This window comes from Prinia subflava, chromosome 4, assembly GCF_021018805.1.
Source record: "Prinia subflava isolate CZ2003 ecotype Zambia chromosome 4, Cam_Psub_1.2, whole genome shotgun sequence".
In the NCBI taxonomy this organism is placed as follows: Eukaryota; Metazoa; Chordata; class Aves; order Passeriformes; family Cisticolidae; genus Prinia; species Prinia subflava.
The window spans coordinates 26,545,163-26,572,638 of record NC_086250.1 but is presented as its reverse complement, the minus strand read 5'-3'; the positions used below and the strand labels follow the sequence as shown (position 1 = coordinate 26,572,638).

Below are 27,476 nucleotides of genomic sequence, written 5' to 3'. Positions count from 1 at the left end.
AGCCCGGGATCCGTGTCCCCAGACCGGGAGCCGTGTCCCAGCCCGGGGGCGGTGTCCCGGCTGCGGCCGCTGTCCCGGGAGCGGGGCGGTGCCGCGGCTCCGGGCCAGGTGCGGCGGGCACGGCCCCGCCCCCGGCGCCGATTGGCGGTTTCGAAAGGAGCGGCCGGCGCGGGCCGGGATGGCGGCGTTCGGTGCGCCGTGAGGGCACGGCCCGGCACGGCACAGCGCGGCACGGCGGTGGGTGTGACGGCGGCCTGCAGCGGGGGGTGGCGGTGCACGGCCCCGGCCCGTGGGGGAGGTGCGGGGCGGCTCAGGGGCAGTGGGTCCGGTCGGGAGCGGGGCGCTGTGGCGGAGCTCCGCTCGCGTCGGAGCCTCGGGCGCGCAGCTCCGGAGCGGCAGCGCTCGGGGGGTCCCGTCTGTCCGCCGGGGCAGCGCTGGGAGCGGGCTGAGGGTCCCGCGTGGTCGGGAGCCCGGCGTCGGGCAGAGCCGGTCACTGAGATCGGCCCGGTCACCCGTGCGGCCGCAGCAGTGTTATCCAGAGTCTCTGTCACCGATGTCGGAAGGGAAGTGCCTCGAAACTTACCCTGGGGAATGGAGAGGGGAGAGTTTTTGTATAGCAGCCTTCAAAGCAGTCTCTCCTGTGCCCTACGCAGGCATTTGAGGATGCAGTGCTGTTTCTGTAGGAAATTTGCCCCAGTGCTCTTGGCTAAAACACTCATTCATATTGCTTAATAGGTCGAAAAGCGTCTGGCTCCTTTCTTTGCCCAAAAGCTGGCCGTGTTCCAGGGATGCTGTGTGTCATCTTTGGCATAGTATCAGATCCAGACATGGGAAAAAGCACATGTATTCCTTTAGTAGCTATAAGGCCTAGCTAGACGATGCATTTGAAATTGTATGGAGTGGGTCTTTCAGAATATAACACGATTTTATATTTAAGTCATAAACTCTTGACTGAGGCTAGCCAGCAGCTAGCTAAATGGGCATCGAAAAATGCTCCCATCCAGGTTGCTTTGCTGGAAGAAGTGTGGTGTAGAAATGGGAGGGAGAGAAGGACTTGCCCGTGTATGTTAGGAAGCAGCTGGGGCAGTGTGTCTGGTGTTAACCAGCCTCTGCCCGAACTGGATGCTCCTGTGGGAAAGCAGCCGTCTGCATGTCTCCTGCGGAGATGCCAGCTGTTGAGACGAAGGGCTCCGCCCTGATTTCCAGTGGGTTTCTCTGCCCTGACAGGTGTACCCAGGGCCTTTGTTGCCATTTGGTAGGGGAGAGCACGTTCACTGCCCCAGCTGGTGTGCACTTCATGGAGAGGTGTGGAAAGGCAGTCTCTGAGGACAACAGTCAGCATGCCTTAATGTAAGGAGGTGGTTGCCGCCTTAAAGCCCATCACCTCGGACTGACTAGGCTGGTTCTTTCTCTTCTGTGCCTCTGAGGCCTCCCCAGGGAAGCAGAGCTCCTGCTGACTCAGTAATGCAACAAAAAGGCTCTGTAATTGCTGTGGTGATGGAGGGAGTAGTGCTCTGTTCAGTGGATGTCTCTTGTGCCTACCCCTTTTCTTCTGCATGTTGGTAGATATGTCTGTAAAAAAATCTTGACTCTCCTGTAGCAGGTTTCAACAGATACTGACATGACAGCTTCTTTCATTTCAGTGTGTTTTAAAAACATGGGTTTCAGTAGGTACTGTCAAGACTAATCCAGTTGCTGTGGGTTAGAGTGTTGTGACTGCCTTTGGATGTTGATGGAATAGAAGATGATGTTATATATCTTAAATATAGGGTGAAGATGCAGAAGTGTTTCTACCCAAGTTTTTTCTTAATGAACCTGTTAACAGAAGGCAGTTTAATGAGCCTGTGAATCCCTTTAGGTTCCACTTAAGCTATGCCAATGGCTGCTTCATCAATGTTTTAACTGTAGGGTTGTGGATTTTGTTTGTTTATATGTAAACTGTTCAGTCAAGTAAAATGGGATTTGGACTTGGTCCATCTTGTGTGTCAGAAAGAGTTGTAATTAGTTTAGCATGTCTTGCCGATTTGGCCCCAGTGAGTGATCTATAAATCCTGATACAACTGAACCTAAGCAGGCTATCTCATGTAGCATCTAAGAACATGTGCTAACACCCTAAAGTTTTTGTGTCAAGCGCTTTAGTATTTGCTGACTCTGCTGTTTCTCAGAGTGTCTGGGGGCAAAGTGCTGGACATCTCTGTGGAGAGCAGAGGCAAACTATGGTCCCACAAGTCTGTGTGGGTCATGTCCAGGGTGTGTCTGCACCCCCTTTCCTGAGGAATGCCTGTCCCTATGCCATGTGTCACCAGATAGGGGTGTTTTTCTCATCTCTTTTATCTGGTGTTGATCCATAGCTCTAGTCCTTCCCTGGAGGTTTGGCACTCAACCAGCTGAAGGCAATTCTTGCCTCTCCTCCTATATCATTTGGAGCTGACCGCCTGTCTCCTAGTAAACCAGTGTCTCTGTATCGATCCAGATGTAAGGTGTGGCTAGGCGACAGCTCCTCTCCTTCCATCCCACAGAGCCATTGGCAGCAGAAGTACCAGCAGAAATTCAGGTGTTTTCTGAAAATGGGGTTGGTGGGGGGGGGACCTCTGTGCTTACTGAGCATGGAACTGGATCGGCTGCCCCCTGACTGGGAAATACTCACAAGTTTCTGATGTTTTCCTTGTTTTAAGGGGTGAAGCAGGGAGGGGAAAATGGGGAAGAAAAGAAACAACAAGAAGAGGAAGGGAAGGAAGAGGAAGAGGAAGGAAAAGAATTATTAAAATAATTGTTTCTACTGTGATGGGCTTATTCAGTCTTTTGTCCCAAGGGACCTTGAGGAGTATCAGGGTCTGCCTGGAAATGATAATGGCATGGCCTGAAGCTATGCAGGGACCATTATTATGGTGTGCTTTTTTTTCTGAAGTCCTTTCTTTCACAAACTTCAGTGCCTGAACACCAAATGCCTGTTGAATGAGAGTTGATGAAACTGCTGTGTGTAGAAACTGATGCAGACCTATCTGGGGCTGCCAAAATTCAGTATCAGATACTTACTTCGTTCATTATGTACAGCTTTTTGATGCAGGGAACCCAACTGGTTTTAGAAGAAGTCAGATTTGGTTATGACTCTGCTTAATACTGCAGTCTTCACCTCGCCGCAGCACCATCTGCACATTTACAGGCTGACTACTTGAAGGTGGCAGATCTGGGTCTTCTCCTCCTGTGCCTCTCACAGTAAGTGACAAGTTAATCTGTATTCCCTGCAATCTCTGAGCTGAATCATTTGGCATCTGGAAATGGGTAATAGTATTGTTTTACTTTTTCAACTCAAAATTCACGCACTGTAGCTCACATCATCAGAGGGGGGTTTTGTTAAGTGTTTTTCCAATGCCCTGATAATAAGTGAAGCCTTCTGACTTTATAGAGAGATCTGACATTTGGGCTTACAAAATAACTTGTTTTAAAAGAGCAAGCCCTTGAAGTTCAAGTGCCACAATTTTCCTCAATCCCCTCTTTTTTTTGTTTTGGGCAAGACTAGTTTTTGTTAGGCATGCCACAAAACTGCAGATGCTGAGCATTCCTGTGATAGCTGCAGTGTGAATATTTTGCTTTGTTCATGTTTTGAGTGCTCCCTGTGAATTAGGCTGTCTTTTGTTTTCCCTTGGCAGTTAATATGCTAGAGCTCTTGTTAGCCTATATGGAACTCCTTATTTTAATGAGACCAACTTCTATACTGGCTGTTCTGCTGTTGTTTTATTTATTTTTTTAGTCAATGAAGCCTCTTATTGAGCTTCTCTTAGGACAATAGCTTTCTTATGCCAAAGGAAAACGTATTCTCCTGGACAAAGCTGTGGGAAGCATAGCATGCTCATTAGTAATGCTTGGTATATACCCTTCCCTTCCCTTGTTCTTTCATAGAAGGAAAAATGACATCAAGGAGAGGATGTCTCTTTTTTTTTCCCCCCTCCCTAGAAATTAAAGGAAGGGGAAAGATATCACTTGGAGTGTCTCTGACAAGGTCTGAGAAGTGCTAGCAGTCCTGGTACAAGGAAGTGTCTTCACCTGAAACCAAACTGGTTGCTCATTTGCCAGTCGTAGAGGTAAGTTGTTTGAAATGCCTGATACATGTGATCCCACGAACTCTGTGAAGTTTAAGGCAGTGGGAAGGAACAATGGGGAGAAACAACATGCTGCTTTCTATGTAGGATGAAAGGATGAGGATTTTTACAAGAATTGTGTTTTCTGTGACAGACTGTTCTGCCTTTTGTCATAGGAAGGCCAGGTTGTGCAGGAGAAAAGAAGATGCCATCTACATACAAAGCCTAAATATCTGGGACAGGAGAGGAAAATTACTTATTTTTAAATGAAAACAGATGAGTTTAAAATGTCTGATAATGTCTGCAATCTGGTTTTCAGTTTAATCAGTAAGATGAAATTTTATTACAGCTATTAAGTAACAAAGCAAGGAAATTGTTTTTGACAAGCTTCAAGACTTGAAGATGGGAACTCTTTGACATTTTAAAATACCACTGAAAATTATTATGGAGAAATACCTTCTGTACACATGCATGCAGCTAACGTGCCAGTGCTGCAAATCTTTAGACCTGGAGCCTCCAGGGGAAGACTTACTAATCCTTAGCCCAGTGTAGAGCTTGTGCTGGATTTTCCCATGGTCGAAAGCATTGCTGGAAAATACAGTGTTGGCTTCAGGAGAGAAAGCATTGACTGGACTGTCTCCAAAGTTTCCTTAATGTTCATTTTGCCAGGGGTTTGTACTGATTAACTATATTGCTGCAATAGTTTGCAGCATTCTGCTGAAAACTTAGTGCATGCATGCTGCCTGCAAAGTCACAATCCCAACAGAGATTTATAAGAACATTGATTTCTCTTGTGTCTATGCCAGAACTTGATGATTTTTAAGGTCCCTTCCAACCCACACCATTCCATTATTCTATAAGAGAAAATCTTATTTGTCAAAATTATTTCTTTGCTTTAAGGTTTTCATGGTCTTCCAAGTATTTCCCTAAACTGAAGATGCATAAATCTGTCTGCACACAAGTACAAGATGCACTTTTGATAACTTGGAAGGAAAGATCAGTGTCAACAGTGTTAAATCCAAGAATGGTTTGAAGTATATATATTATTCTTTGGCAAAATATGTCATACACCTCCTAAAAATCTTGCCAACTTTGGAGCATTGTTTATGCATATAAAGTTAGTTGCTACTTTTGCTGTAATAATGGCACTTTCATCTAAGGGCAGAGATCTGAAATTGACTGAATACTGGATCAAAACCTGAACTACTAAGATATTTCCCTCTTTCTCCTTCCCTTCCTGTTTGACTAATTCTTATTTTTCCAAAACAGCACTGATGTATTTTTCCAAAACAGCACTGTTTTTTTCTCAGGATTGTCATGAAAGCAGGAGAGATTGTATTAAAAATCTCCTTTTTCCCCAGGAGGAGAAACTAATGTAAAGCAGGTGACCATGCAGAATTCAATTCAGGTAAATGCCTTTTGAAGTGTTTAAATCCTGTATACATGTCTAATACTTTTTGATTTTAAATACGAAAGTCTGCCCTGAAGCAGATGAAATACTAGATTCCCCAGTTACCTCTGATTTAAAAAAAAAAAGTAATTTTCCCCTTTTACAAGGAGCAATGTGACAAGGATAACCCACTGCTATTATCAGATAGGTGACCCATTCACTTCTCAGTGCTGTTAGCTAAGAAGGTTTTGAAGTCAGAGCCTGAGATTATTGAAAAATTTTCATAATGATTAAGAAGTATCTTTTTAATCACTTAAGTATAAATAATAAATGCATTTAACATACACTGAGAACTAAAGGAAAATAGTTAAGAATACCAGAAGGACTCTGTCTTTGGAAATTTTTCTTCACAAACTTACAGTCTGGTCCTTTTCTTGAAATGTAAGTTACCTCTTATTTAGAAAATATGCAGTCCTGAAGAGAAATGCTAAGTATTTGTTTTTAACAAATGTGTTATGTCCTTGTATGGGAAGATTTCATCTTTTAATGTTGTAATTTTTAATGATTTAAGCACAAAATGCCTCTGAAATGTTTGATCAAGAAATCAGTAGTCTATAGTAAATTATATGATAATTTTCAGATTTCATGACTTAAAATGTGGTGAGTTAAAAAACCCGAAACATTTAATGCATGTTTGCTTTATTCTATATTCAGGAAAGTATGTAATTTTAAATTCAAAGGAGTCAAGAGAATGAATGCAGTGGTATATTGATGCAGGAGTTACTAATGAGAGCAGAACCATTTGATTGCTGTGTTGGTTTGCTGTATCTGTTGAAGGGGAAGTGAACACTTACTCTTTGAATAATAGTTCTTCACTCTAATTCAGAACCACAACTTTTTTGCCATCTGACTGCAAATATTAGAGCTTCCTGTCTTCAGCTTACTGAAATCTTGTGCAGGTGTGGTTTGGAGACGAGCTTCCCTTGAGCCCCCGAAGTCCTCTGACTCCGAGACACGGGCCGGGTTTGGCAGACGTGTGCCTGTATGACCAGTGGATATCTGTGCGGCATGAAGCCACCTTGGTGCCTATGCAAGAAGATCTCTCAATCTGGCTGTCTGGCTTGCTGGGTGAGCTTAAAAACAAATCACTCTCTAATGAATTTCAAAGCACTTCCAATATTCTAGTCAGCACTGACGTGTAATAGCTATAGTACTATTCAGATCTAGTGTATTTGAGTTTGAATGGCTGGGAGAATTGCATTAAAATTCATGCTTTGATTTCAGTTTTATTAGCTGCCACCTCTTAAGGGTTGCACAATTAATAATTCTAATATATATTTCTGAATCTTGTTAGTCTAATTAAAATCTAATTAAACTAATATTTTACTTACATATTTCTTCTATTTTTCAGTCTTTCACTGGACTGCTGTTGGAGTTGCCTCTTGCCTTCATATGAAACTTCTTTACCTTCTGTGGAGTAACGCTAATATTACCTTCTTTTTCTTAAAGGAATGGAAGTCAAAGCAGAACAACTGCTAGAAGAACTTGATAATGGGGTACTGCTTTGCCAATTGATTGGTGTGCTTCAAAACACAGTTAAAAAATGTTGTAGCACAAATAACTTAAGGGTGAGTTGTATAATGATTTTTAAAATACATATGTATATAAAATACATAATAATACCTAACATATATAAAATACATATATAAAGTCCTAAATTTTAAGTAGTAGTTACAGGGAAAGCAGGTGAGTGAGGCTTCCCAAAGAAGTGTTTTGTATGCTTTGTATCCAGAGACTGGTTAACAGCCAAGTGGCTTTATAGATGGATAAACCCACCCAACAAATTACTTGTTTTGTTAATCATATCCTAAGGTCCTAGGTTTTTAGTTTGATTTCAGTAGAAGTTTTGCCAGAGGAACATCTAGTCCAAGTCTGGAGTTTGTTCCCCTGACATCAGTGTGGGTTGTTAATAAGATTGGCACTTGGTAGTATGATTTATGCCAGAAAGTGGTAGCTGAACTCACGTGTGCAGGTCACCCATAAAAGTATCCAAACCTGGAGATGGACTTCAGTGTTTTCACTGAGAAGCAATTCTTAGTTGAAATGTGAATCTCAAACAAGTCTTTGTTTCTTTGGAGTACAAAGGCTGCAGAACTAAGGACTGTTCACTTGTTGACTATTCACAATGATAAGGTAGAATGCCTTCTGTATTAGTGTAGCTTTTTTTCATAGAATACATAGTGAGGTGAACACAAAGTAGTTACAACTGTTTCTGTACTCTGAATTTAGGGTGTATTTTGCTTTGCAACTATGCTTTGAAATCTGTTGGCAGTGTTAATGCGCACAATGTACTTTTTGTTTTCTCCCCTTGCTAGAATTTTCCTATGAGGAAAGTTCCATGTAAGAAGGATGCTCCATCAGGATCTTTCTTTGCCAGAGATAATACAGCCAACTTTCTTAACTGGTGTAGAGCCATTGGAGTTGATGAGACATATCTCTTTGAATCTGAAGGCTTAGGTAACTCATTCTTTTTGTAAGATTTGCTTTGATCTCTGTGTGAATAACTATCTGGTCAGGGAGATGCTTTGTTATAGACTTTTGAACTTTTCCTTTTGATTCTGCGTGTCTCGTGCAAGCTTTTATTTATTTTCAGGCAGTGTGCAAGTAAAAGCCTTTAAAAATCAGTTCAATGACTAATATAACTTGCATGATGCTTTTCCAAACTTCTGAAAGTTACTGTGTGGGGTGAAGTGGGGACTGAGAGCTGTACAACAAAATATCATATTTTCCTTCAGTAAAAAGAACCACTGAGAAACAGAGGGGGAAATGGTGGTTTCACTTTCTGCGTGTGGGAAGACCTCGGGGCCATGGAGTCAACTCACAATAAGATCTTTTATTTGGTATTACAGCTCATTCTTGTTGTAAAAATCCCTCAGAATAATACATTCATGATAGTTAAATTTGGTTATTTGGTTATTCAGACAACTTCAGGGTGTTGTCTGAAATGGCAACAGTCTGTTCATAATTAGCATTTACTTCAGGACACTTAACATGGCTCTAAACCATTTGTATTTTCCCATTTCATAAGATAGTTATAAAATAAATATTACAAACTATGAGTATGCCTGCCCCAGTGCACAACTGGTGCTGTATAGCATTTTCTAAACTGATACAATGGAGTAAAATTTTTTGGACTGCTAGTTAAGAGGATTGTAATTCCATCACATAATAAATAAGGAAATGCTTTTCTACCAGCTATTATGCCAGTAAGAATTGATTAATACAAAACTTTCTATGGCACGCCAAATTCTGGTTTTTGTTGTGTGGCTTTTTTTTTTTTTTTTTTTTTTTTTAACAAGCAGAATATCTGCCTGTCAACAGACTAGCAAAAAAATGAGAAGTATCTTTGTTTTCAGTAATCATATGAATTTGTCATAGTATTTACTGGATTTTGAAGTCTTTATGCCATTAAATGTTATTTACCTGCTGGCTGGAGTGCCCATGCATCTCTACTGGATAAGTCATCTTTTAAAACAGTTGAGAAAACTCCATCATTTGCATCTGTCTCATTTTGATTTACTAGTGAGTGTCATCTTTTTTCAGTGCCAGGAAATACAGAAGTAGAACTGAGTTATGAGAATATTTTAATTTGGTTTTTTTTTTAGTTCCTTGTGTGAATTGTATTGCTTAAACATATGAATTCCTGTAAGTGGACAGATGACTAGAACCTGTCTAGCTTCCCTGAGATCAGCAGACATGATTTCCTAGTGCTGTGGCTTTCACTCATAGCAAAGAAGTGTTTTGAAGTCTGTAACTCTTGACACAAGCTTGCTGTGTGTCATAAAGATTTTCCGTGAGCTTTTTGGCAGTTGAAATGAGCAGACTTGCAGCCTCCTAGATGAAACATTCTTTCCACTGATGTTTTCCATCAGACTTTCAAGCCATTCTTCAGGAATGAAATACAGGAAGGATAAGTTGACAATTGTCTTTTTCCCATCAGGTACATATACCAGCATCTCCTGAAAATTGTAGATGACTGGGAAGGAAATAAATCAAGAGGCTCCCGAGACAGCAGAAAGGAAGAGTAGACATGGTGGGGTGCCCTTTGACATCAAGCCAAAACAAATGTCTTGATCTTTTCTAGGAGCATATTTGGATTTTTCCCTCTTGGATTTAAGCAAATTAAAAGACACACACCCATATGCACACACATATTCATACACTAAAAAAGAGATTAATTGACCGCTAAAAGAAGCTTTTAGATTATGGCTGTGTCAACTTTCTATTCTAGATTTACCCTTCATAATCAGATCTTTTAAAAAGCAGACTTAGAAACTGCAGTAGATGATGTAAAAAAGAAAACCTGACTTCATACTTGGATTATACTTTAGGAAACACATTTAAAGCAAAGGCATTTTACATATCAAATTGAACATGAGAGATGTTGGATTTCATCTGTAAATACAGAGCTGGAACTTTTGAGGTAGTGATAAGAAAAAAGATCTGTTGCTTACTTAACTGGTGACAGTCACTCAGACTGTTCTTTCCCAGCCAAGGTTTAAAACCACTCAGGCTGACTGGCTGTGTAGCCATCCACTTGTCAGCTTGGGCCCTTGCAGTGTATCCTCCTGTGGATGGTAACCTCCAAAGTGCATGTGCCTAGCTGTGTCTGTAGGCATGAGCATGAACAGATGGGTGTATTTCCTATTTGTAGTTGTTAAGTGCTTTTCATCTTTAAGACTATGATATTGCATTTGGGGGTAGGGAATGGGAAGCATTCACGTCTTTGTTTCCTGTTCTCATCAAGAAAGAAAATCATAAAACATATTTATTTCTCTTAGGAGGAAGAGAAGAGTGGTTTCAGGAGTGCCAGGATGGGTTTAAAGTCTTTACAGAATAGAAAATTGGAGTTGTAAAGCATGTAGTGTTTTATCAATGATAATGTACCTTGCCTCTGGGTAGGATGGTGGGAAATTTGTAGTCATGGATACCTCATCTTCCCTGCTCTTGGCTGTACCTAATTGCATAGGCCTCCTGCAATAAATATGAACTATAACTCCTCTTTATTCTCTTCCCTTTTAGTGTTGCACAAGGATCCAAGACAAGTGTATCTTTGTCTGCTGGAAATTGGGCGCATTGTTTCTGGGTACGTGATGCACACATGCTCCTAACAAGAAATTGAAGGATGCATCCTACTAAGTAAAAGCTAAGACAAAGTTAGAACATTATTTGCAACTGTTAAGTGCAATGCAGTGGGTGTTAGTTCTGTGCAAAAAGTAATGGGTAGCTATTCTAGGACCATCATACAATATAAATATTTATTCAGATATTTATCAGACTCTTCCCATAGAGAAGTGCTGTTCCATGCTTGTTACTACAGCAGTGTGTTTAAGTTATATATTCAGCTTGTGTAGCTCTTGGAAGAACTCACTGACCATTAAATACAACTTTAAGGGTTTAAATTTTTCAGTTTTTTGGAAGGTATCTCTTTATTATCTAAATGTAAACTTAATTTATTTCTAGTGCAGAGCTGGAAGCTTTAAGATTGTCTATCTAAATTGGATGTGACCTCAACTGTGTCGTTTTGGCAGTATTTTTATTGCATCCTCTGCTAACACCAAGGCTACCTTAGGAAGGGCTTCTGCTAGAAACTCAGAGATGCTCCTTCTCTTTGGATTGTCAAGGCAGTTACTCCTCTGACTGATTGAGATGTCCCTGTCTGTCAAGTCTCTTATAATTCTTGCAAGTTTGTTATCATCAGTTTCTTCTTGTTTGCTTTACTAAATTAGTAATTAAATACTCTGGTTTGGTATTTGAGGTATGGAGTTGAACCTCCTGTACTTGTAAAACTAGAGAAGGAAATTGAGCTAGAAGAAACCCTGCTGATGACCTCTGGGCCACCATCACCTCTTAGCACACCAAAGTCATGTTGTCATCATGGAGAGCTACATGAGGCAGTAAGTGCTACTTGCTTAGTATGATATGGGCTTTAAATGAAACTCTTAGTTTCATACTTGTATGATTTGTCTCAGTAAGGGCAGGCTGGTTTTCATATAACACATCTAGCTCTGTGTGAGCCTCCTCAAACAGAAAACAGAAGAGTATACACCTCTTTTTATTTTTTTTTAATGTAAATAAAATGCTGGTTTTTGTTTTGGAGTGCATATAACAAATGTTGATTTCCTTTCCCCTCTTCCTTTCCTTGCTTCTTTGAGTATAAGAAATAATCTCATTCCATTTTTCTAGTGTGTCAATATTCTATGACTGCAATGAATGTTCCTCTTCAATTCCTCCTCTTTTCATAAAACTTCATCAGATGTTAAAGTAGGTGTCTTGGTTTGGAAAGACAGATACCTGTCAGGGAAAACTGGAGTTTTCCTTGGAATGGAAAATGTAAAAAACCCCTCCCTCCAAATTATTATAATTTGCAATTCGGAGCTTTCAGGCAAAAATATGGGAATATGAGCAACAGTTCTTTACTAGGAATATTAAAAATGCAAATGCAGCAATACAAAAAAAAAACCCAAACAAAAAAACCAAAACAAAACAAAAACAACAACAAAAAAAAGCAAGCAAACAAAAGTCCTAGAAAACCCTGATGGAGTCAGGAATACGACCTGACACCCAGTCAGCCAGAGTGTTGGAAGCAGTCCAAATAAGTCCTTCTGGAGTGACAGATGTGCTTCTGCTGGAGCAGAGAGGATGACAGGTGTGGTTCTGTTGGAGTAGAGATGGTCTTGTAGTGGTGATGAGATGAGTCCAGTCTTCCTCTGAGAATCCAGTGGAAAAGAGGATGTCTGAGGTCCCTATGTCCCCATTTTTTAATCTGGGTAGGGAATGGTTGGCTCCTCCCCACTGGGTGGAGCATCTCACAATGGGATGATGTAATGTGTCATGGCACTGGTGAGCCTTAATGGCCCATTAACAGAAGATATCCCCTGGAGGGTGGACGAGGTTGATGAAAGAGATAAGAAACACTGCCCCACCAGGTTTTAACAGATGGTCTATTATCAGAAGGCATCCACCCCCCTCCCCCCGGAATTACAAGAGATGGAAAGAAAAAAACAAACCCCAAAAACCCCATCTCCCAACTGCTTTCTACAGATGAAATAGAATACACTATTTTTTTGGTTACATAACCCAGGACAGTAGGCTTTGATGAAAGTCTTTTGAAAGAAGATTTTAAATCAAACCTCTGTAGCTGTACCAGTTGGAAATGAATACGTATGCAGAAAAGGAAAATATTTGTGCAGTTTATGAACTGGTCCAGAGGAAATGATGAACAATTTTCCTATTCTGCTTAAAAATTCACTTGTTTTAAAGGTTCTCTGTGTTGTAATGTAAAAATTCTGTTTCCTTGGGAATGTCAGCTACCAGATCCTTACTTTCTCTGAAAACTACTATTTTTCCTTCTTGGCAATAATCTCACCCTTACAATTTGTTGTATTTCTAAGTGGCTCTTCAAGGCAGATCTTCTCTGACCCAGCACTTATTTGGGGACTCCCTTTCCCCTTTTTTCAGTGGTTTCCTTCTTGGATCTTCCTTCTTAATAGAAGATTAACCCAATAGATGGTTAAACTCATGCTTCTGTCAAAATACTAACAAATGCTTTCCATTTAATAACTAGGTAAAACATATAGCAGAAGATCCTCCCTGCAGCTGTTCCCATCGATTTTCAATTGAATACTTATCAGAGGGACGTTATAGGCTGGGAGATAAAATACTCTTCATACGAGTAAGTAGTTTTTTAGAACTACAATTTATATTTATTTTGGGGAAAGGAATACTTTTAAGTGAAATCTCTAATTTTTATGGAGTTGTTTTAGAATTAAAGAATTATTTAGATTGGGGCAACTTGTCATTCAATCCCTTATTCTAAGTAGGTGTAATTGCTCCATTCTTTAGTTCTTTGATCCACAAACATTGATTTTACAGCCGCACTAAACTAAGGCAATGTTTCTATGTGATGTCTCTAAAATTTCAGTAATGACTTGCAACATAAATAAGGATAATGCCATAGAATATCCTGAGAACATTGTTTCTTCAAAACCTGATTCTTAGGGTTTATAATTTGTGGGGTAGTTGAGAGCTCTTGTCAGCAGTCATAAGAGTTTATGTTACAAGGACATCCATAACTCAAATGAAATCCATGCCCAGAATTCTATATACTAAAAAAAAAAAAAAAATCTTACAGAATGGTTAAAATATCTTCTGTAAAGATGTTTCCATTGTTTTCTGACACAGAATTACTATCTATGCAGGAGAAGCTATCTAATAAAATAATTGGGAAGCATAAACCTTGTTTATCACATAATTTCTCTGTTTTAAAATGTTTCTCTGTAAGAAAAGAAGTGCTATTTTTAGTCAGTTTCAATGGGTGGTAATGTAAGATGAAGAAAAATAAAGTAAAAGTTTCTCTTCATCTTCTGCTCCCACCCCCTCTTCTCCATTCTCAGATGCTACATGGCAAGCATGTGATGGTACGTGTTGGTGGAGGCTGGGATACTCTTCAAGGTTTTCTGCTCAAATATGATCCATGCCGAGTGCTTCAGTTTGCAACTCTGGAACAAAAAATCCTGGCATTTCAGAAAGGAGTGGCTAGTGACACTGTCCCCAGCCTGTCAGCTAGAAATCAGGAACCTCCTCTTATGAATCCAATGTCAGCTGTTGATATGTTTCAAAAGCAGCCGTCAAAACCTCCTGCTCCTGTTTTAGGTCTTGGGACCAGTGCCAAGAAAGCTTTATCTAAACGTCCTCAGTCCCCTGCCCTGGCATCACCAAGAGTGCCAGTGACCCCATCTTCCACTACCAAGTCATCAACAGTCAGGTCCACATTACAAGGGTCCTCAGCAACAGGTGTGCAGTCTCCTTTCAAACCATTAGCTGGCACCTCAAAGAAACTGGAGTCTCCTGTGTGCAACTCACCAGCTTCTGCTCCTTCACAGCCTGGAAGCAAAAGTTCTTCACGTGCAGGAACAAGAACAGCTCTTGCTCCCTCTGAAACTTTGCGCAAACGTATTCGGTCCCCCGATGCTACCAAGGTGAAATTTGCCCTGCCTCGGGGCTCCCCAGCATCAGCACTACATCCTGTCCTCTCACCCTCTATAAAACAACCATCTCTGTTGTCTGGGACAGCTGGAACAACAACTTCAAAACAGAAGTGTGTCCCTGCTAAATGCAAACCTGTATCTGCCACTAAAACCAAAGCAAATTCAGCCACTCCCAGGCCTGCTCGGCTGCCAGTTACAAATCTGCACACTATTCCCAAGTTTGCACATTTTCAGCAACTCCTTGCAAAACCTGCTGAAATTGGTATTCAGATCTCAGGTGCTGGGTCTCAGCATCCTCAGAAAGCCCCACAAACAACTTCTCACCTAGCAAGGAACTTGAAAACTGCTTCCAAGCTAAAACTTTCTGCTTCTGCACCTTCCCTTGCAGTTAGCAAAGCATCAAAATCACCACCTCCATTGTTACCTTCAAGCAAAAATGTGTCATCAGCTGGCCCGAAGCAGCCAAATGCCAGTAATCCCCCCCAGGCTGGACCCTCTTTATCCAAACCTGCTGAACGCACACCTTTGTCTGTTGTACGGCTTCCTCAAACTTCAGCCAAAGCGGCAGCGACCAAAAAGCCAGCACAGCCTTCTACAAAAGGTCAGCATTCAACCAAAAACTTGCAAACAAACAGAAGCTTGGCCCCAGCAGCCAAGAAGCCACTCCCAAAGGAGCAGGCATATAACAAAGGAACACCTGGTGTGTCCAAAGTCCCTCTTCTGAAGAGCAGGCAAGATGATCACTATTTTGTTATGACAGGGACTAAAAAGCCCAGAAAGTAAACTAAATTGTTTCTTTCTGTGGAAGTCTCCGTTTTGTTCAAAAGGGCCTCTTGTAACTGCTACACTGAAGGCAAGGAAAAAAGTTAAATAACACTACATTTAATATGGAATATTAGGTATAACCTGCCTTTTTCTGTCTAACTTACTGTAAGAACTGTGTTTATTTTGTGGTTTAGAAACTTCTATTTGGACATGTTTAGAAGTGAGCTTACTTGCTGGGTAGCACTGTGGAAAGGCAAATATCCTTGATCTGCTGCAGAAAAGTGTGCCAGAGGAAACGGGAGTTAAGGCTGATGCTTTTGCAGCAGAATTCTGATAATTTTGGCAATCTATGTTGAGGTGTGTAGCAAGCAACAGAGCTGTGCACAAGCTGTAAAATTTCTAATACCTCAAACAAAACTTTGGGTTTTGTTCACTGATAACCCAGAACCCAAATCTGGGTCACATGTTTTGGAAAGAGAAGAAATTTGTAGTCCTGTTTAGATTTGACAGGTGCCGTTATCAGTATTCTTCATGCCTCACTGTATGCCTTTAAGTGGATTCAGCTCACTTGGAAGTGGAGCCTGGTTTACTTTAAATTGCACACCGATAATTATGGCCTTGATTGTTCACTTTCATTGTGCCTTAGCCTCTGAAATTCAGAACAGAACTCTTCAGTGAGCAATACTACTTTTAAAACCCAGGGCAGATAACTTTGCTTGGTCCGTGTTCAAATCTGACTAGCTTTCCTAGAAAGCTGCACGGAGAGATGCTCCTGAATTCCAGAGAAGACACTTTCCCCTGGGCTGGAGCCCAAAACAGCTCCTGCTGCAGCAACGCTGAGTGGCAAGCACTGACCTGCTCTAGCAGAGCTTTACTGTAGAGCTTCCCTCTGCAGAAGTGGCCTTTTAATGTAAGACTGAATTGCTAAATAGTTTTCTCAGTGCTACAGGTTCATTTTTGTGGCACTCTAGTCTGCAGTGGCCTTTCTTGTGTTATTAATGGAGACCTCTTTCCTGGCTTTCCTCTATCACTCTCTGGAGGTGAGTAGTAGTTTCCAAAAGAGGAATGTAGTCTGCATTTGCCTTTAAACATCTTGAAGTGCCAGAAATCTATGCACTGTTTACACCCAGCTCCTGAAGTCTTTCAGTGGGTTAAACATCTGTGATGCTCAACACCTTTACCCTTGAGAAGTGGTAGACTGAAAACTACTGTCTTTGGGAGTAGTGCTTGTTAGGGTTATTTTGGGGTTGATGAACAGTTGTCCCCACAGACACTGAGAAGCTCTGAAGGTCTTTGAAGACACGCTGATGGTTTCTACAGACCATCAGTTCTGCCTGCCATTCCCAATGTATTTATGGCCAGGAGTGGCTGTCACTGCCATAGAGGCTCCTGGATGGTGGAACAGGGAAGGCTTTTAAAAAGGAGAGTTCCATGGAATATGGAGTTTCTGTTGTTAAAGGGTTTTATTTTGGTTTTTTTGGATTTTTTTCCCCCCTGGAACTAGAGTAAGCAAATATCGTAAACTGAGTTCTCATGCAATGTGGCAGAGTCATAGAGCTGCTTTTCTGAGCACCTTGTTAGCTTATTTTATTTATTAATCTATTTATGCATATCTGCTGTACAATACTGCTCACAACCTCCTGGGAGTAAGCAGGAGATGCCAGTATCCACACTGTAGGAGGAAAACAGATCTGTTTTGATAATGTGGACACAAGTCCCACAGATCCCATACAAAGTTGTATGTTTGGGGGAAGGCCTTGGGCTTGCTTGTTTTCTAGGTACACTGGTCAAAGCCACTGCTACCATGTTAGGCAGAGTATTGACTATAGTGGGTTGCTGTCAAGTTTGATAAGCCTGGCACATGGTTTCATATGCTGAAAGCGTTTTACAGTAGATGACTTGCTTTTGGTTTTTGGGCTTCCAAAATGTGTTACATGTGCTGTATCTCATGAAGATTAATAGCTGACTTTTTGGGGTTTTCTTTCTGTAATAGGTGTGGAAGAGAAGGAGTTGACTTCCTTCATAGCATCCCATATGGGGCTGTGTCCTAGACTTAAAATCTAAACCAATGCTGCTAACACAATGATGTTTGGGCTCTTGCTGAACAACCCTTTCCAGGGTCAAGTCTTTCTTTTTTCTGCTCTGCCCCCACAGTGAGTAAGCAAGAGATTGGGAGTGACATGGTTGGGGAACTGGCCAACCTGAAATGGTTGAACAAAGAGCTATTCCATATCATAAAGCTTCACCTCAACAACAAAAAGAAGCAAGAGGTAGAGAAAGAAGGGCATGCAGATTGTGTGGCTTCCAAAGTGGCTCTTTGCCAGCTGGCTGGGCATTAGTCTTTCTGTGGGAATAGTGAAGGATTGCCTTTCTAGCACTTGGTGGTTTACTTTTCATATCTTTTCTTCATTAATTAAACTCTTTATCTCAGCCAATGAGTTTTGCTTTTACTGCTCCTCTCTCCTTATCTTGCTGGGGGTGGAGGAGAGATAAAGGGCGTGAGCAGCTGCAGAGGCACTTAGCTGTGGAGTGGGGTCAACCCACAGCACCTTTTAAACCTTTATAAGATTTTTAGCATCAATTTAAACACTGAGGCTCTTGGATCTTGTGTAAGTCAACTTCAACATCTACCTTTCTGAACTACAGAAAAAATGAAGCAAATGGCTTCATCTTTGTGGTATACGATGTCATGTAATAGACTGAATTTTAAAGTTCAAAATGAAATAAAAATGCATAAACTGTTACAGTTGAAACCTTAATCATCTAATGTAAAGTTACACATGGGTAGTCTTGGTTTGCTTTTATAATAAAAATAGTGTATTTGAGCATGATCCAACTTCTGTGAAAATTATAGTCACCAACTGCATAGTCATGTAACATGAGATGAGCCAAGAATAAGGTGTAACAAACTACTTCCTAATGGAAATATATACTATTTTTGCAATGTTTGCTGCCAAATAGCAAGTCTAATCTTCAGTTTATATTACCTTTTGTGAGGCAAAGATAATTTGGAGCAAGAATCTGACTGAATTCTCCATGTGGTATCAATGTCCTCTGTATGAATACTTATTTAAAATAAACATTCACTGCACCTTTTTATGTGCACACACGTTTCTTCTCCTGCCATCTTTTTGCGAGGAGGGAAAGAAGGCTCATGTTTTCTCTCTGCCACGACATAAATAGGAGATTCCATCTCTGGGATAAATAGGTGCATCTAAACCATTGCTTTGGATTTCAAGACATTTTTACTCTGGTGCTGGTGTCAGTATGAGTAATGGTGTTAAAAGGGCTTCCTACTCTTTCCTAGCTGAGTCTAAGTAGTTTCAGATATACCTCTGAAAGTTATGTTTGCAGCTCTACTTGAAACATAAAGCACCTGTGTGCCAACATTTTTCCTGCTTATATCTTCTCAACAAACTTAAGACCTATCTCTGTGTCTGTTGCCATTAATGACAGAAATTTAATTATTTTTGTTGATTGGAGAATAGAGTGTTCTCACTGGACCCACCTAATTAACTTTTTTTCCTTTCCCTATTTGATATTTTAAAACTCTTTTAATTCCTGCATTTGTCTGCCTGTTCCAAAATGTCTCCAGTTCCTACCAGTCTGGTGCCTAATCACATAGACTTACCCTTCCACTTCAGTATGTCCAGTAAGCACATGGAAGTGGCATCTACCATCCTTGTTCCTACAGGACCAAGCTCTGCACAGGTGTTAGCTACAGCCTTTTTTCTTAAGAGATGCTGTTACAGCTGGCCAATAAAATGCAAAGGCAGTCCAAGATTTTCTCAGATAAGTATCCTAACTCTATTTTATATATCCTAATCATATAGCTATCAATCAAGCAATTTATATATATGGTAAATTTCAGGGCAGTTTTCCTTCTAAAACTTGAAGCACCCATAGCTTTGAACACTGAACTATGCAGCTCCTTTTCTTTTTCCCTACAGGGAAACTGAAATCTGTTTCGTAGATCAACAAGTGCTATGGGGCCATCTGGCGTCTATTAATTTTATAGAGACTATGACAATGTAAACCTCTTCTTTAAATGTACAGGCAAAACTTTTCTCTTTGATTCAAATAAAACTTCTAGCTAGCAAAATCCAGACTTAGCATGAAATAAATAATGCGAGAGACGTTTAATGCTATAAGACCCTTTCACTTCATGCAAATACACTCTTGAAAATCTCCTTTTCATTAGTTTCTTTTTTTAAGAGCCAAAATTGAAGATCACTTCCTTATTAAAAGTTTTGAAAAATAAATTGTCTGAAATGTAAATAAGTTCAATACTTATACACTTCAGGCATTTTAATAAAAAATAAAACATTAAAATATTTGAGGGATGAGATCTGCCCACAGTTCAGATCTAGCTAGCCAGCAATCCTCATTAACTGAGAAATGAGGTGTATCACCTGGTGACAATGCCAGCAGTGGATGGCCTACTTGGGGAGGGGTACTGATGTCTAAACTAGTGCTATTATGACAATTTGTGTGAAATATTTTGTTCTAGATGGAAGAAAAACCTTACGGGATGGGAGCAGCTGGCCATTTCTCCAAAGAATGTAGCTAGGCAGAAAGTATTGACAGATTTGTTGTGCTAGGAGTTTTTAGAAGGTAAGGTTGCAGCATAGGACTTTGTAAAATTGGCCTTTAGTGCTGAGTCAGAAAGTACTGCACAAAGCTGAGGTAACACCAAAAAAAATATGCAAAGCCAAACTTGTGTGCTTCCTCAAACACCCTATTAGGATATTCACTCAGGAAGAGTGGAATACATTAGTGTTTGGTAAAATACTCAAACAAGACACCTCATAAAAACCATATTAAAATCAGTTACATGCATCTTTACACTGACAGATACTTTACATCTTGCATTTTAAAATAAAAGTAATTGTTGAAATTCAGGTTGAGAGTCTTCTCATTTGCTCATCTTTCATATAAGCATTACTGTTATTTACTTTTCTGAAGCACTGCTGCTGTAACAAAAAGTGCTGTGTGGCAGAACCTTATATTCCCAGAAGAACAGAAATAATTACCGTGATGTGTCATCCTGATGAACAAAATGCTGCTTCACAGCTTTTTTTTCCCTTTTTGCTGAATACACTGCTCTATAGACACCTGTGAAACAAAACTATAATAAATTGCTTTTATTGTGTACACACTGCAGCATTAACCCTTGAAGTACCATGATTGTATTTATCGCTGCATCCAAAGAAAGAGCAGCAGAATGAGTTTATTTAAGAATCAAGCGAAATATCTGTGTCTGAAATTAAGCTCCTGTATAATTAGATTTGGGAAGTTTTTCTGACTACACAGTTCTATAGTCTGGATTTTAAAAGACTCTTAGCTGAAGTGGGATATTTTTGCTAGGTCAAATTATTTACAAATTATCCATGAAGAAGCATTTTTGGTGATCTACATTACAAAAGCCATAAGAATGTCTGCTAGATTATGGATGGGCTTAATTGTTTAATGAAAAATATTGAAAAGTTTTTTTGTGATTTCCTTCATAAAATCCCTTGAGTTTCCCCAAGACTTGGGTCCTTAAGTCACAGTCCATTTACACTGGTGTGTAAAAGTAACATATTAGGTCTGTAAAGTCAAACATTCACAGTTCGGAGAAAGCTGTAATTCAGGTGAGTAAGTGCAACTGTTTCACTAGCATACATGAAGTACTTGGAGTACTGTGTTCAGCTCTGGGGCCTCAGCATAAGAAGGTGGACAGGTTGGAACAAGTCCAAAGGAGGGCCATGAAAATGATCAGAGGGCTCGAGCACGTTTCCTATGAAGACAGGCTCAGAGAGTTGGGGTTGTTCAGCCTGAAAGAAGGTTCTGGGGAGACCTCATTGCAGCCCTTCAGTACCTAAAGAGGGTCTTCAGGAAAGCTGAAGAGGGGCTTTTTATGGGAGCATGGTAGTGGCAAGGGGTAATGATGTTATATTGTCGTGTATAATAGGACAAGGGGTAATGACATTAAACTGGAAGAAGGTAGGTTTAGATTGGATGTTAGGAAGGAACTCTTCACTATGAGAGTGGTGAGGCACAGGTTGCTCAGAGAAGTTGTGGCTGCCTCATCTGTGTAAGTGTTCAAGGCCAGAGTGGCTGTAGCTTTGAGCTACCTGGTCTAATGGAAGTTGTCCCTGCCTCTGACGGGGCGTTGGAACTAGATGATCTTTAAGGTCCCTTCTAATCCAGACCGTTCTATGATTCTGTCATTTTGGACACATGTCTGTTATAAATTATGATTTCATCAGAATGCTGTTTCAGTCAGCCTGTAGAAGCGACAGCTCTGCCTGCATAAGCAGTTATTCAGTATCGGGGATTCTCTGTACATCAGTGTGTGGCCCCTTGCCATATTTTCTAGCCTGTGCTGAAGACAGCGAATCATTGTCATATGGGTATTTGCAGGATCTAATCCCAGCACCTGAGTGTTTCTTGAGGCTTATCTCCTTAAAAGTGAGGAAAGTCAGGGCTGAAAGTCACTGAGATTAAACTATCCATTCAGTTGAGTCAATTAACTTGAAATGCCTTGCATTTCAAAGTATTTAGTGTGATAGTGTGATACTGGATGGAATAACTTTGACATTTCAGGTGACTTTGCTTTATATCTTGGGAGTGCTTAGCAGCATTGACTAATGTTTAGCAAATTTGAGTAATGGTCTTGTCAGACTCATATAATGAGAAAGTAAAGTAGCTCTCTGTGAAACGGTGGGCTTATCTCATTTGTCTAATGCAATTATGCAGGGAGGTAGAAAGAAAAAAGAGGACATATAAATCTTGTTCCTAGAGACAGAAATTATTTGCCTGAGGCAAGGGAAAATCATACAGGTTTCCTGTATTCCTTCATGTTCCCCATCTATCTCTCCCAAGGATACAGAGCAAATCTTCAGGAGTTTACAGCTCATCTCAGCTTAAATGTATGTAAGGGACCTGAGTTCAGGAGCTACAAGCAATCTATTTCTGTTATTTCCTAAACTTATATCTGCCTGCAAAGTTATTTGACCATATTGTATGTTGCTCTGTAGCATGAAAGCTAAAGTCTCTCTGTTCCACCAGTTCTGGACCACACTGTAAGTATCATTGGACTAAATGAATGTGGGAATTAGGCAACTGGAGACTGGGAGCAGGTTGACAACAAAGTGGGCATTAATCTAAGACCATGGGAAACGAGACACTAGGAAGGGGAACATCTGGTTAGATTATGGAGAGAAGAATGTAATTGTGGGTATGGTTAAGTTAATGAAGTTGCACTATATAAGGTTATGTTCTGAGTTCTTGTATATGATTGGTGAACAACGTTTTTATATATGTAAAACGTAATGTGGTAATGTAATTGTTTACTGGTCTGTTGTCCGGGCTGGAGTCTGTATTATTGTTATATATTGTTATGTTTGCCCCATTGTGGGGTCTTTTGAGGTTGCCCCATACTGTGTTTGGCTTATGTTCTTTTGTTGGCTCAAGCTATTATTAAAATTATTTTCCGGGCTCACTTGATCGTTCCCATCCCTATTTCAATTGCCACCCTGGCTGGTCTGGTTTGTGTCGCATGGCTGGTGACAAATGAATGGCATAAGTCCATTCCAATTTAGCTATTCTACTCCATGTCACTGCCACAAGTGTTCCTGTTCAAATCAAGCAAAAATAGGTGCTTATGCTAGATCCAAATGTTTGAGTTATTCAGCTGGGTTTGGTCTATAAACTAATAGTAAAATGCCAAAGGTGAAGGAAAGAAAACAATTAAGAAAGAGTAGCCGCATACAACATATGGCTGATGTTTCAGTATTTACCATATTTATCTTCTTAGCCAGTCACTTCCAACTTGGACAACAAACTTCTTGTAAACATTCTGATGGAAATGGGTGCCTGGAGAACTGTCATTTGTGAGAGTTTTGCTGTTGCTGTGACTGCACAAAAAGGCATTGTGTGATTGATTTTCCAAGAATTGGGTTAAGAGTGTTTTATGAAGCTTAGAAAAAAGCATATAAGCTTAATTTAGGTCTTTGACTGCTTCCCCATCCCTTAATAAGGAAATTATATTAAGCAGTCATTAAGTTATACCTATGGTCTCAAAAACTTTTGCTGAGCTTTCTACAACAGCATTGTTCAGGCCTTGTCTTCTCCCTCCATGCCAAGATCTCCAGTCACAACCTACAACCACCTCAACCACATACTGGGACAGGCAGCTCTGTTACACTTGAAAGATTAAAAACCTGTATTTATCTCCCAAAAATAAAGAAATTTTGACCAAAAGCAACCTGGTGACTAGGTGACTGCCAGTGGATGAGAGAGATGTTGCCTTTGGAGTCCTGGATGCTTCAGTAACATCTCTATAAAGCAAACTTTGCAGGTGAGCTCAACACATGTTCTCAGCTCAGCCTTTTACTTCTCTGTGAATGCTCTTCTTGGGAAATTCTCATCACCACATGTTCTAGTAGATAATGAATTATGGTAGTGTTTGGCTTAGTTTGCCTTTCACTTGACACACAGATAAGCACAAAGGAATTTTTAAAAAGCAAATTAGAAATGTGAGTTTTGGAAAATACTGCAGTATCTGTAAAAACAATGCAGTGGTATTGTGACAATAAAGTGGTTTTAGCTGAACAAGTACTGCTCTCTATAAAATCTGATTCTGCATAGACTAATAAAAATTCAAGGGCATGTGCTGTTACATTGCCTGAGTCTTCACAGATTTCTGCAGTTCATGAAGTCTAAGACAAACATGAGATGTAATGATGTCTCTCAAAGCAAGACGAGTTCAGTGTTTTAAGAGGAGCTGGGTATGTACTGGTGTTTTGAAAGGCTCTTTGGAAACAAGGCTCAAGCTCTCTGCATGCTTTATTCCTATGCAGCAGGAATTCTCAAGCTGTGCTTGGGCCAATGGGATCCTAAAGTTATGCTGAAGCTCAAGAAGTTGCAAATATGAACCTTAATGAGCAACCTCATAAAATGCGTTAAAATTCTATGCTTGCCATTCAATTCAACATGTGAAATTCAGTAATAACAAATGAGTTTGTGAATTTGAAAGCAGCTATTTTTGTACCTGTTCTTTTGCTCATAATCCTATACCAAGAGCTAGAAAACAATCCTGTGGTTTTTTTAACTGTGAAAACTGCTTATGAATCAGTTGTTAAGGGCTGAATGATGAAAAATCAGGACAGAAATATATGTTTTGAAACAGAAGTAAAAACATTAGGAGTCTGTGTGTGGCTATGTGCTGAAGTTAGGAGTGGGTTCAGAAAAGGAGGATAATCATTCATATTTCTATGACCTTTTCAGTAAGACTATGTTATCCAGTGACAATGAAAACTAAGCTTTTCCATTTACTATCTATCAAATTGTTCATTTTTATCCTGACAAACCTGGGTGCCACCTGGGGGAGCCCACTGCACTCAGAGTATGTTCCTCTTGCAGAGGAGCAAGGTTTCCCTACATTCCAGTGTCAGCATCTGCAAAGGTGGGGCAGACATACCTGAGCCTTCTGGGCCTTTGAAAGCAGCAGAGACTGTGGAGCTTGTGGGGGTCTGTGTGGAATCTGTACGAGACAGGAAATTGATAAAAGTTACAGAGCTGAGGAGAAGATTTGTACTACTCTGCGCAATGGGAAGGCTTTATTCAGTCTACTTTGTTTGCAGAGCAGAGGTCTCTCTTTAAAGGTTTAACTTGTACTTCTGTCTCTTCTATCTTGTATGAGGAAACCCTGCTGTGGAATTCAAAGTCCCTCTGTGTCTCTGAGCATGCACACTTTCAGGCAAAGGTGAGACCTACTGTGCCAAGGCTCTTGGGACAGGACCCACTTGGTGAATGATGATGTTAGGTTATGTATTTCAGGAAGCTGGCACCTGCATCTCAGTCTTCACCAGTGCTGAATGAATGTTTGAGTTAGGAAGAGACAGTCATAACTTGTATCTAATACACAGTGAGTTTTTCCAAATAGTTTGTGATTGATGCCCTCAATTATTTTTGTCAAGGTCTATAGCAAACCCTGTGTTGCCCATTTGTCAGCACTTGCAGCAAAGCTGTTTTCTGAACGGAGTTCTCCTTACTAGATATGAAAACTTAGTTAAATAGATAGGATTGAGTGAACTTCATGCTGCTGTAAAGTCTGCTCTTTTATTTTCCACTTCCATAGTAAAAAAAAAAAAGCTTTTAGGATTTACTTAATTTTTATTCAGCTGGAATATCACAGTTATTGATGGGAAGAGAAGCTGTCAAGTTTAAAGACTTCTTCCTGGGTAGGCTATAGAATGCACAAGCCAGTCTCTTTTTGAGATACTTGTCTTTTCATGAAAATGCCAATATATGTTATCAGTGTGCATTTTTAAAAATTAAAAATAAAAATTAAATTAATAATTACTTAAAATTTTATAGTGCACTACTGGGAAAGAGGACAACCAATAACTTCTAGTCTTGAATCATCTAGGTTCCACACTCTGAATGTTTTCTGCTGGAGTTTGGCCTTCAATGCCTTGCATCAAGCTTTTTCAGGAAAGATGTTTATAATCATTGTTCTCCTGGGCTTTTTCTGCAGTGGGGATTATTAATGATGTTGCAGTCCCTAGTGTAAATATAAATGATTGTTGTAAATTAAATGTTTCTCATGCAGTATGCTCCAACTCTCCCCAGCCTCTCTGCTATGGTATGTTTAAATCAGTGATTTACTGTTCTCCTACCTCATCATGTGTAGCTAAGCAGACAAACAAAATAAAATCCATCCTGTCACCAACATCACTGATGAAATGGACATCCAGAATGTCATCGTCTGATTAGGGACGGCAATAGAACAACAACACAAAACTCTGATCATCTTTGGAGGGCATATAGCTAAGGTTTGTTAGAAACAAACTCCTTTTATGCAGCACTTCGGGACAATGCATATGATCAGTCATTTAGAGCCTACACCCTTTTGTAAGCATCTCTGCCAGTAAACAAGTTAGAAAAACACCAGGTGTCAGGAAGAGAATATCTACAAGGATTGTTTGGGTTCCTCCCCATGATTTCCCAGACCACAGTGAGAGAGCCATGTACTTGGCTTTCCCACAGGCTCAAGCTAATGCCTGAAGACTGAAACCCCCTTATTTGACCACTGTCAGTTCCCACACCATAGCAGTGTATTTTATTACACTTACATTAGAAGTCACAGCAAGGGCTCTCAATCAAGTTGAAGTTATCTGACAGATAAGCAGTCTGAGGTGATTAGCTGACGATCAAGGCTTTTCTTAGTGACATAGATCTTTCTGTGTGTAAGCAGAGCAAAAGTATTTCTTGTTGTTTTCTTTTAGATATTTCCAAAACTGCTTTTTACACTCTCTTCTTCCACAGAGGCAGTATCAAAATCCTTGGATAAGAAGACAAGGAAACCTTTTGAGGTTTTTAGCACTTAGTGTGTTCTGGCTCTGCCAGAGGTTCAACCCACTGCTCTGAAGCGAGACAGGTGGATGTGACATCTTTTCCTCAATAATTTGTCATTTTTGCTTTGACCTGTACAGAGCCAGTGTGATCTTCATCATCTGCCTATGATTTGCAGTGTGTCCTGGTCTTGATGCATTCCCTGTGTAGAAGAAAACAAGCTGTAACAGTGGAGGCTGGTACTGCTTTTTCCCACAGAGGTAGATAACACAGTTATGGAAGTGCCTCCCCAGAATAAACTCTGAAATGCTTATAGAATCCAGGAAATTATGGAAGGAAACTGGATGAAAAAATGGATACAGTGGGTCATGGTTTACACCTCCTATTTCAGGAAACTAATTTAGCCAGCTAAATTAGGTAGCTAGTTTCCTTATGCTGTATCATTACTTAATGGTAAATAGGAAAGAGAAAAGCTCTTATCAAGAATTATTCAGACTAGACTTTTGATCTTACTACACATTACTCCAGTTGATCCGTCTGTCTTCATTTATGGGAGAAACTTATGGAGGCTCACCTCCTAAAGCAGCTAAGTGAAGCTAAGCAGTGAGAATATGCCCTCTTCTGTACAACATGGTGTGCTGTGCATCTTGTCTGTAGTTGAGTGCAAAACTCTGTCCTTGCATGTGTATCTGTAGTCTTAATATTAACCAAAGGAAATTACTTCACGTCAGCAGATGTAGTGTGAGTACACATTGCATATACTTTCATGTGTACAGGTTTTTATTTTCCACTAAAAGTTCATATAAATATCAGTTCTTGTGGAATCCAGATATTAGTTAGTAACAGCCA

General features: G+C 40.3%; 1 protein-coding gene across 1 annotated transcript; it reads left to right on the top strand.

The window, feature by feature from the left end:
- The first annotated feature begins 175 nt into the window (after positions 1 to 175).
- Positions 176 to 18,365, top strand: GAS2L3 (growth arrest specific 2 like 3). The gene is made up of 11 exons (XM_063396234.1): positions 176 to 237; positions 3,055 to 3,216; positions 3,955 to 4,082; positions 5,441 to 5,487; positions 6,429 to 6,597; positions 6,979 to 7,097; positions 7,845 to 7,986; positions 10,552 to 10,615; positions 11,288 to 11,426; positions 13,097 to 13,204; positions 13,926 to 18,365. Exons 4-11 carry the CDS (start codon positions 5,470 to 5,472, stop codon positions 15,300 to 15,302), a joined length of 2,136 nt encoding a protein of 711 aa, XP_063252304.1. The 5' UTR covers positions 176 to 237; positions 3,055 to 3,216; positions 3,955 to 4,082; positions 5,441 to 5,469; the 3' UTR covers positions 15,303 to 18,365.
- Positions 18,366 to 27,476: the final 9,111 nt, after the last annotated feature.

Excerpts from the sequence above, each read along its gene's own strand:
- GAS2L3 (XM_063396234.1), top strand. Across the intron at positions 6,598-6,978 it reads CTGGCTGTCTGGCTTGCTGG|GAATGGAAGTCAAAGCAGAA; the intron begins GTGAGCTTAAAA and ends TTTTTCTTAAAG. Across the intron at positions 10,616-11,287 it reads ATTGGGCGCATTGTTTCTGG|GTATGGAGTTGAACCTCCTG; the intron begins GTACGTGATGCA and ends TTGGTATTTGAG.